Below are 11495 nucleotides of genomic sequence, written 5' to 3'. Positions count from 1 at the left end.
CCCTTTGAAAATATGTATAATTTATATATAAATATATATATTTAAATATTATTTCCAAATGTTTGCTGCATATCCTTCCTGTCTATTCCACGTTTTTCAAATTTAGTATTTCTAAAATTAAATGCATTATATTTTCACCCACCGTTACACACACAACAGTAGCTCTTCCTGATAAGTGTATTTCTATTCAGAGCATCAACATTCTCCCAGTCAGCCTTATCAAACCTATGATCTTTTATTTCTTCCTAACTCTCATCTTGCCATTTAACCCTACTACTCCCAAGCATCCAAAACACTGAAAACTCTACAGATTTTGTCTCCACGGTGGTTAACTTACAGTACCTTTATTTTCATCCCTATTGCTTTTGTCACCTGTATCCTGAACTACTGTAATTACATGATGTCTATTTCTTACTTCCATCATCCAACACACAAACTGTTAGGTTCATTTTCCTAAGACCTTTCAAAGACTTTCAGTCATTTCCCATTGCCTAAAGAATCAAGTTCAAACTTCTAAATGTGATAGTCAAGTCTTTTATGCTCTGGACCCGAAGTTACTATCCAGTTTTACCTCTATTAATCTTCATGCAGCCCTCCCCCATCCAGTTGATTACTCCTTACTTTTGAACAAGTCTTGATTCCTACTCAAAGAGTCTTGCCATGAAATCTCCTCCACCTAAAATGCCCTGCCTCCCCACTTACCTTGTCATAATCTTTCCAATTCTCCAAAATCCATTTCTACTACCGTCTCTTATGCCATCTCCGTAAACCTATTTCCCTCCCCTCAAAATGTAGTCCCTCCTTTCTTCGCATTTTTTGAAGCACTTTTATTATATGTTTTCCATGGAGAGATGACTACTGCCCACTTGACTGGATTATAAAATCCAGAAGTCGGAAACTCGCCTAAATTCATCTTCATATCTTAGTCCCTCAAGCATGAGAAATACTGTAAGTTGTTGAATAAATATTTATTGAATTGGCAAATAAAGCAGTAGAAAAAGAAGTGCTAGTTTTCACAATAAAAATGTTCAAATGTGGTACCCAGCTTGCAGAAAAGTGATGGGAAATGTTGGAGAAGTGTTGCCTAGCCACCAAAAATAACATCGTTTCTAGAAACATGACTTGATATAAGTAAGTAGATTAGTGGTACTTCAAAAGTCACATTAAAAAACATTTTTATCGTGAAATACAACATAAGAAAATCTTAATAAAACATAATTTTTTATTTTTTATTATTTCAGTTTAACAAATACGTAAAAAGTAAAATCTACAGAATCTCTACCCAGGACAAGAAATAGAATATTGCCAATACCCTAGAAGCACCCACCCAGCCCACAGTGTTCCCCATCAAATCACAAATGCTCCCCACATGCAATCACTTTCCTGACTTTCATTATAACCACTTCCTAGCTTGCTTTTTTTTTTTTGAAATAGAGTTGCCCAGGCTGGAGTGCAGTGATGCAATCTCAGCTCACTGCAACCTCTGCCTCCCAGGTTCAAGCGATTCTCTTGCCTCAGTCTCCAGAATAGCTGGGATTACAGACGCCTGACACCATCCTGGCTAATTTTGTATTAGGAGAGACAAGGTTTCACCATGTTGGCCAGGCTGGTCTCGAACTCCTGACCTCACGTGATCTGCCTGCCTCAGCCTCCCAAAGTTCTGGGACTACAGGCCTGAGCCATCTTACCTCATCATCTCCTAGATTTTTGCTAATGATTATATCACTTACGTGTGCATCACTAAACAAAACAGTGTGGTTTTACCTGTTTTTAAACTTAATAAACAGTAGGCTCATTCTGTATATAGTCAAAAGGATTTAGAAGTGTTTTTGTATCTTTCATTGGACATAGTCATTCATGTTACTGCAAATAGTTGTAATTGTTGATTTTTATTTCTATATAACATTCTACTTAATGACTGTACCACAGTTTAACCAGTCTACTGTTGATGGACATATGGGTTGTCTCTTGTGTGGGGCTTTAATGAGCAGTGTAGCTGTGCATATTCTTTCACACATAGCCTGGTGCACACATTTCTCTAAGATGGCATTGCTGAAAAGTGTTTTAAACTGCCACTGTAGTATAACTTGCTGGCAAGTAACAATTTAAATTTTTCTAAGGTGATCCAACTTCTGTTCCTAGATTCTTATTACAAAAAGAGCGTGATATAAATATGTCATATTAATTTGGACTTATGAATTAATTAGTGTATTCCAAATTATTATAGAGGCTGGGTGCAGCAGCTCACACCTGTAATCCCAGCACTTTGGGAGGCTGAGGCAGGCAGATCACGTGAGGTCAGGAGTTCGAGACCAGCCTGGCCAACATGGTGAAACCCCCATCTCCACTAAGAATATAAAACCTAGCTGGCTGTGGTGGCCAATGCCTGTAATTCCAGCTACCCAGGAGGCTGAAATAGGAGAATCACTTGAACCTGGGAGGCAAAGGTTGCAGTGAGCCAAGATTGCACCACAGCACTCCAGCCTGGGTGATAGAGGAAGACCACCTCTCTCTCTATATATATATATGTATATATATGATATATACATATAGAGAGTAATATATAACTAGATTATATATACAATTAGTAATATATAGATGTACATATTATAATAGGTTGCTAATAGCAACAGCACTCAATATAATATATATATTACTCTATATATTATAATTAGTAATTACTATATATTACTAATTATATATTTACATATATAATTATGTATATAGTATTTTATATATATTATACATATAGTATTATATATAATATATATAGTAATTACTAATTAAAATATACAGTAATTACTAATTATATATAGATATATAGAGAGAGTAATATATGTATATTACGACAGCATTCAATATAATATATATATTACTCTACATATTATAATTAGTAATATATAGTAATTACTAATTATATATATAGGTATATATAGAGAGTAATATATGTATATTACAACAGCATTCAATATAAGATATATATTACTAGAAATGTGTGTGGTTGGCTTGCTGGTTGGTGGGTGTTGTTGGTTTCCCAGTTTTAGATTGAGCATATATATATATATATATATATATGCAATATATGCACCTGACTGCATCAGGTGACCACTTACCTTTTCTGCCCTTTTGCCCTTTTTTTGTAGTTTCCTTCTATCCCTTAGAACTATTTTCATTTCGTCCCAGATTCTTTTTTTTTTTTTTTTTGAGACGGAGTTTCACTCTTGTTACCCAGGCTGGAGTGCAATGGCGCGATCTCGGCTCACCGCAACCTCCGCCTCCTGGGTTCAGGCAATTCTCCTGCCTCAGCCTCCTGGGTAGCTGGGATTACAGGCACGCACCACCATGCCCAGCTAATTTTTCGTAGTTTTAGTAGAGACGGGGTTTCACCATGTTGACCAGGACGGTCTCGATCTCTTGACCTCGGGATCCACCCGCCTCGGCCTCCCAAAGTGCTGGGATTACAGGCTTGAGCCACCGCGCCCGGCCGTCCCAGATTCTTATACTCGGCCTTATCATGTTCTCTGCTATGTCCGCTTCCCTTACCTTTTTTTTTCCACTCTAGTTAAAGCAGGAAGAGCCGCACAACAAACCTCTCAAACACCGAAGTGGGAAGGAAGGGGCGATTTATTCTGCCCAGAGCAAGGCGGCGTCGTTGCCTAACAGCCGAGCTCCTCTAACAAAGAAAGTCGCTGCGCTTTTAAAGGCTTACAGCTCTAAACATTACATGTGAAAGGGTCTTGGGCTCACAACTCTATGTGAAACGGTCTTGATCCATGAAGCAGGCGTGGGCTGGGGGTTTGATCCTGTTTAAGTAAAAACAGTGCCTTCTGAGAGATTCCTCCGTATCATGTCCATGATCTATAGATGGGATTGTTGTTAGCAGTAGGGATCTTATCCTTAACCGGGCTGGTGGCGCCAACTGGTCCCTCCTCTGGCTAACTTCTAACTTCCCCTTTTGAGATGCAAGGTAGAAGGCTGAAGGTGATTAAGAGTCTCCTTCCTCATAATCTCCGTTACTGTTGTCCCTGTGGAGTCACAAAATGCAGCAGAGGTTATGCCTCTTCCGCATCTTCTTATGAACTCTGTTGGGTTAACTCCATAAGGCCAGCAGTCTCTCCCTCTCTGGTTCTTCTGATGTCTTCCAATCCTGTCTTCTCTTTCACTGTACCCCAGGTCCCTAGTGAAATAACTGGCCACTCTTGTGGCGTGTCTGTCATTTGTCTTTGTTCTTTCTGTAACACAAAATGAACTAGCCTTTAACATCAATCGTAGTAAGTAAAGATATGCTTTTTGACTTCTGAAAAATACTTGATTTAAAAAATTTGTCAAATGAAATATTACCATTAATCATGTTTTTTTTTTTTTTCCTTTAGCCCTAATACTTGAGATTAGTTCTAATAGAAAACATTCCCTAGTTGTCCCAACGGAAAACTTTTGGTCAGAAAAAAGCTAAAATAAATTCCAATCCCAGAACCTGCTGGATTTTACAGCCATCTATTAGGAGGTTTTTCAGTAAAGCTATAGTGGCTGTTTAAGAAATGACAAAACAAAACCAAAAAACCCTCCACAGAGTAGAAGGAAGTGCTGCTGCCTCTTCAGATGCTAATTTTGGCTAGTCTTGCAACAGACCTGGCCAGGAACTACAGACAGTTCCAACCCACCAGCTAGAAAAATTGTGGCACCAAAGGCAGAGCCCTAGACTTTGCAGCTCCAGCAACTACTTCTCTGGAAACTGCCCGATGACAGGCACCCTGGAATTTGAGGCTTGAGCAGGTATATGCCAAATTTTCCCATAAAATAATGTAAAGGGTGCATTATCATACATTTATTTGCTTTAACATAAGTACCCTTCGATAAGCAGATGTTTTATAGAAGTGGTCATGTTATATTGATGAAGTTAAAACTTTTTTGCGTGTGAGACAGAGTCTCGCCCTGTCGCCAGGCACCAGGCTGGAGTGCAGTGGCGCTATCTCGGCTCACTGCAACCTCCATCTCCTGGGTTCAAGCAATTCTCCTGCCTCAGCCTCCCGAGTAGCTGGGACTACAGGCACGTGCCACGGCGCTCAACTAATTTTTGTATTTTTTTAGTAGAGACGGGGTTTCACCATGTTGGCCAGGATGGTCTCAATCTCTTGACCTTGTGATCCGCCCGCCTCAGCCTCCCAAAGTGTTTGGATTACAGGCGTGAGCCACGGCGCCCGGCCAAAACTTTTTTTTAAGGGACTGAAGATTACTATGGAAGTTAAAGTTATAAAAGAACAGTTAACTCATCAAGCGACTTCACTGCAGCTCAGCCTGAAGAAGACGTTGAACATTTGAGTTGATTATAGCTAATAACCTGCGATCTCATTTACCGGAATTGTCATACAGGGAAATACATAATGTGGTACACTGGGAACTGAGCACTAATCTCTTTTTATCCCTCTTTCTTTCTCCTGCTTGCAAGCTGAGCTCAGTCTTGGCCAGAGAGAAGTAACAGTTCAGAAAGGACCACTGTTTAGAGCTGAAGGTTACCCAGTCAGCATTGGCTGCAATGTGACTGGCCACCAGGGACCTTATGAGCAGCATTTCCAGTGGTCTGTTTACCTGCCGACAGACCCGAGCCAGGAAGTCCAGATCATTAGCACCAAGGATGCTGGCTTCTCTTACACAGTATATATGCAGCGCGTGCGAAGTGGAGACATCTACGTGGAGAGGGTCCAGGGCAACTCAGTCATGCTGCACATCTCAAAGCTCCAGGTCAAGGATACTGGCGAGTATGAGTGCCACACACCGAACACTGATGAGAAATACTACGGGAGTTACAGTGCAAAGACTAATCTAATTGGTAAGCTGCTTGTCCACTTCTGCTAGCCAGTCCCTGAGAAGCCAGAGTCTCTGTCATCACAGTGTTTTGCAATATGACATGACTTTACATTGTTCCATTTTCTTTGAGAAAAGAGCCCATGTACCCCTGTGGCTATTTTGGAGATAGATCACAAGAGGGTATCTCATATTCTCTAAAATCATCTGTTTCTTTTTCTCAGTTACCTTTGCCATCAAAGATTTAGATGGCGAGTGGTTTTCCCAAGGCCTTGTCCACAGCTGTCCATAGGTTGCTAATAGCAACAGCATTCAACAAAGCTATGAGAGTTCTCCTTGTGTTGTCTCTGCTTGGAGGGATAACAGTAATTTGACAAGAGAACTGGTATCTTAGGTGATAAGTCATTAACTTGGAAATGATTATTCTCAAATTACCATTCTCTAGCATATTTAGATATTGGGAAAGGGTCATAATCCTTGCAATTGTCACTTTGTCCCTTTGTCTGGAATATCTATCACCCCCTTTTCAGCTTAGCAAACTCCTACATGTACTTCAGGACCCAGTTTAGATATTACCTTTACCTCTTCTGTGGAACTCATCTTGACGGCTTGGGCAGAATTCTCACTTTTGCTTCCTTTAGATTGTCTGTTCATACCACTGCTGTCAGCATGCATCCAGTTATATGGTAATTGGCGATTCGTATGCCTCTCTCTCACCACATCCTCAGCTTCTCCTCAGTGGCTAGCACTGAGCAGATGCTCTGTCACATTCTGTCACTTGATTAAATCCAAGTGTTGCTTCTACATAAGCTTAGAAATGTGATTTCGTTCTAGGAAAACAAGAATGGCAGGGTAATAAGACAGTTACCAACACCTTAGTAAAGATTGCTTTTGGGATCTAACTGACACATTTTAACAGATTATTACAGAGCCTTAGAGAGGAACAGGTTAAGGCCAAGGGAGGTGAAGTGGCATCCCCAAGTCCATGTAGTAGGGATGGATTTGGGATCAGAATCTAAGGTTTTTCTATCCCAGTGCCTTCTCCCTTCAAATACAAGCTCTGTGTCTGAAGAGCTAAATTGGTTACAGCTTATGCTAATGAAGTGAAGTGAGGGTCAACACATCGGTGAGACATTTGCTTTGCCAAGTTCTGTAGACTGTACATAGACGCCAATGTTCCCACTGGCAATAGGGAAAGCATATGGACAGGAAAGCATATGGAGAGGCAGAAAATCAACTCAAAGTCTGTGTGCTTTACATATGGAGGCTCGGGGTGCCATTTTCACCTAAGGAGGCCCACCGGACAAGCACTGGGCAGACCATTTTATTATCATTCCCTCGTTTCCAGTTATTCCAGATACCCTCTCTGCCACCATGCGTTCTCAGACTCTCAGTAAGGAAGAAGGTGAGCCATTAACCCTCACGTGTGAGGCATCCAAAGCCACAGCCCAACATACACACCTCTCTGTCACCTGGTACCTAATGCAGGAAGGAGGAGGAAGCCAAGCCACGGAGATTATTTCTCTCTCCAAAGATTTTGTATCGATCCCTGGGCCCTTGTATACAGAGAGGTTTGCAGCCAGTGACATACGACTCAACAAGCTGGGGGCCTCTACGTTCAGGATGTCCATAGAGAGGCTCCGGCCCTCGGATCAGGGCCAGCTGTTCTGTGAGGCAACGGAATGGATTCAGGATCCAAATGAAACCTGGATGTCCATCACGAAAAAGCAGACAGATCAAACCACTCTGAGGATCCAGCCAGCAGGTAATCATCTTCCTAGGAAATTCACTAGATTAGGTAGTGGGGATTTATGAAATATCTTTTAATTTTTGTTCTAATCTTTCTTTGGCTCTAAAAAAAATTGGTTAGAAAGTTTGATTTGATTTTGCATTTTTGTCATCTGAGAAGCATACCAAAGAGGGAGGATATTCAGTTTTGGCTCTGCCCACAGATTCTTTATGAGATAAGGTCTACTCCGTGGTTAGATCAATTTCACAAGTCAGCCATGGAAGTAGTTTTGTTACCATTTTTGCAGCCTCTGTGTTTGCACATGAGCTAATTTAATCCTGACAATCACCCTGTGAGGCAAGAAGTTGAGTCCTCATTTTAAAAATGAGGACTCTGAGCCTCAGACATGCTGGATGTGCTGCCTAAGCCCACCCAGCTGGTGAGAGCAGGGCTGGCATTCAAAGAGAGGCCTGTCTCTCTCCAAAGCCCACTCACCACAGGCGGCTGGGCCTCAAAGTAGCTCCAGTTTCCAACATGAAGCCTTGTCTTCATCGGTGACGGGATTTTCTTCCACCTGTCCCCTTTCCCAATTTGGAATGCAGTCACTTGCTTTTTTTTATTATTTTTTGATTTTTAAAAAAATTTTAAGAGACAGGATCTTGTTATGTTGCCAGGCTAACCTTGAACTCCTGGGCTCAAGCAATCTTCCCGCCTCGGCCTCCCAAAGGGCTGGGATTTCAGGCATGAGCCGCCACACCCAGCCTGCTGTCACTTTTCATAATCCTTTGGCATTATTGTCAAAACAAGTAGAAAGGCTTTGTCTGTGATTCCTGGTCTCTCCCTATAGGCTTTTGTCCAACAGGAAGGGGTTGCTAAGCCATTGCTAAATGGTACTGTATACCCATTGCTAAGAGCAATGATCCAATGGTGAATCATTAAAGTTTTTTCTTTATTAAAAAGAGTGATATTGTGTTCCACTTAAAGTTGTCACATTGGTCTCAGGTATCCAAGTTACATTCATGAGTCCTATGTAGCCATATCACAGTGTTTTCTAACTTGAGAAAATTCTGGATATTCTTAGCAAAAAAAGAGAGGAAGAAATAATAATTTATAGCAATTCTGTGTAAAATATTTAATTTAATATATACAGTATTTAATGCAGTATACAGTATTTTGTTTTATTTTATTTTGTTTTTTGGAGACGGGGTTTTGCTCTTGTTGCCCAGGCTGGAGTGCAGTGGCGCGATCTTGGCTCACTGCAACCTCCGCCTCCAGGATTCAAGTGATTTCCCTGCCTCAGCCTCCCTAGCAGCTATGATTACAGGCACACGTCACCACAGTCAGCTAATTTTTTGTATTTTTAGTAGAGACAGGGTTTCACTGTGTTAGCCAGGCTGGTCTTGAGCTCCTGACCTCAGGCGATCCACCCACCTCAGCCTCCCAAAGTACTTACAGGCGTGAGCCACTGTGCCTGATTCCAATATTTTATTTTTTAATTTAAAAAGCATAGATTACTATATGCCTCAGATGTTTGTGCATACATCTTGCTTCCTAGGAGTGCATTCAGAAAACCATGGGTACTGTTGTTTCTGGGTGATTTAATTTAAGGAAGAGTCATGAGGACTTTTTACTCTAAGGATTTTTCTTTCTTTTTTTGGTTCCCCTACCACTATAGAACTGAGCTCCCTCAGAAAGTGTGATCCCTGTAGGATCCTTACAGGGGGTGTCATCTCTCTCTGATACTGAAAGGACAGAGACAATAGGCTCTCTAAATACCTGCCTTGTTTTTGTTTCCCAGGGAGAGATTTTCAAGTCAACATTACAGCTGACAGCTTGTTTGCTGAAGGGAAACCCTTAGAACTGGTTTGCCTGGTTGTAGGCAGTGGTCGTGATCCACAGCTTCAAGGCATCTGGTTCTTCAATGGGACTGAAATTGCTCACATTGATGCTGGTGGAGTCCTGGGCCTGAAGAATGACTACAAAGGAAGAGCAAGTCAAGGAGAGCTCCAGGTTTCAAAGTTAGGCCCCAAGGCTTTCTCTCTCAAGATCTTCTCTCTGGGCCCAGAGGATGAAGGCGCCTACGGATGTACGGTAGCAGAGGTCATGAAAACACACACAGGTTCCTGGCAGGTGCTTCAGAGAAAGCAGTCACCAGACAGCCACGTGCACCTGAAGAAGCCAGCAGGTATGTGAAGTCAAGATCAGACATGCATTGGGCTGCTTTCAGGTCCCGTCTTGTCCATGGAAGACGCCTTCGTGGATACAGTAGGGATCTTTGTGAAGAGCAGGTTTCAATCAGATCACATTGGAGGTGGAATGGAGTGGCGTGAAGGAAGGCACCCAAGCTAGCTGGAGACCTGAGTCCTATTTTGAGTTATTAGGCGAGCTGCGACCACGAACACCCCACTTTATGTCTCTAAGTCTCAGCTCCCTCATCTGTAAAATGATGGCACACATCTAGATGGTCTTGAAGTTCCTTCTTGCTGTCTTAGAGTCTATTTATTTTTTGTTCTAATTTTTATATATTAGATATTTCTTAAAGCAGAGAGCATCTGTATTAATGAAGCCCTCTGCCTTCGCGCGTGTGTGTGTGCGCGTGTGTGTGTGCGTGTGTGTGTGTGTGGTGTGTGACACAGAGCGAGAGCGAGAAAGAGACAGAGAGAGAGACATAGGTTAAGAGTAAACAGCTACACTTTGCCCTCCTTCCTGGGGAATGAACACCCATGCTATCCTACCTCGAGACTCAGCTGGCATCGTTCAGTTGCCTTCTGTTAATCCCCTACTGTGTTAAACTGGTATGGGAAATACTACTTAGTCACAATTCTGACTCACAGTTAAGAAACGAAAAGGTAATTGATAGTGGGCAGACTCCATCCTCTGCATTTTGCTGTGATGTGGTGAGACTCCGGTCTTAATGGTTCTGAGTGTCTGCATGTACAGAACTGAGGAAGCCACTCAGCTCACCTTTACTTCATGAAGGTTGGGTGACCTTAAACATGTTTGAATAGTCAATGCCTTTTTTGTGGAGAAAAACAGACAAATCTACAATAATATAAGGATTCACTAGGCTGGGTTTAAATTCAAAGTCCAGAAAGATTAATTGCCCACAAGCAACAACAACAACAAAATTTAATATTTTAAATTTTTAAAAACTGAGCTAAAAATAAAGATGTCCTTGATGCGCTGACTTGTTGGAGACATCTCCAAAGATGGAGACATGTCCTTTCCATTTCTCCAATAAGCCACTTACTAGGAATGAAGATGCACAGCCTCGGCCTTGACGGGCAGCCCAGGAAGTGTGTTGGTGTTCGTTTTCACACTAAACATTTGGTCTGACTTTCTAGAGTTAAGGAAACACAATATAGGTAGGTTTAAATAGTTATGCAGAGATAAATCTCTGCTTTATGCATCTCAGACTTCTCTAGAACATATCTGCAGGCTTTTGTAAACCTGGTATGTGGTAATTTCACCCAAAGATGTACTTCAGGGTACACAGCTGATCATCCTATCGATAAGGTCATGTTCCAAAACTAAAAATAGTTCTTTGTACAGGCTAGAGTCTACACTGGGCTTACTATGTAGACCCAGAAAAGTTAGCAAATTTACAAATGCTGTTTAGCATTTTGCTTTCAAAGTCAAACGTTACTTGAAGTATTAACAATATTTTATTATTTATGAATATTTTAATCACCTACTACCACTGTGAATGTGTAACTTACACACATTTCGTAAGTTTATTACTTCTTACCAAAAGGCAGTAATGACCGCAATGAACTAAGGAAACCCCATTTTTAAAAAATGAGGTTAGTTTAAACTAATCATCTTGGTTACGTTCAAGTGATGAGAATATGAGTAATAATTTCTCCTCCAATTTCTAAACTTCAGTTATGAGTCTATTTTTAACTTGAAAAAAATTAAATTTGAAAGCAGATTTTCTCTTTTTAAAAACATATTTATGGACATT

General features: G+C 41.1%; 1 protein-coding gene across 2 annotated transcripts in view; it reads left to right on the top strand.

Annotated features, from left to right (window-relative positions):
• The window catches only part of CD101 (CD101 molecule), a 38704-nt gene that overhangs the window by 5082 nt on the left and 22127 nt on the right, over nucleotides 1–11495 (top strand). For both annotated transcript variants that reach the window (XM_032249616.1, XM_032249615.1), the window contains exons 2-4: nucleotides 5447–5827; nucleotides 7151–7567; nucleotides 9330–9716. In XM_032249616.1, the coding sequence (XP_032105507.1) occupies nucleotides 5447–5827; nucleotides 7151–7567; nucleotides 9330–9716 (1185 nt within the window). The remainder of the gene's footprint in view (nucleotides 1–5446; nucleotides 5828–7150; nucleotides 7568–9329; nucleotides 9717–11495) is intronic.

The sequence above is a fragment of the Sapajus apella genome, unplaced genomic scaffold (genome assembly GCF_009761245.1).
Source record: "Sapajus apella isolate SASKATOON/1434 unplaced genomic scaffold, GSC_monkey_1.0 scaffold69, whole genome shotgun sequence".
Lineage (NCBI taxonomy): Eukaryota > Metazoa > Chordata > Mammalia > Primates > Cebidae > Sapajus > Sapajus apella.
This window is presented reverse-complemented; position numbering and strand designations above follow the sequence as displayed.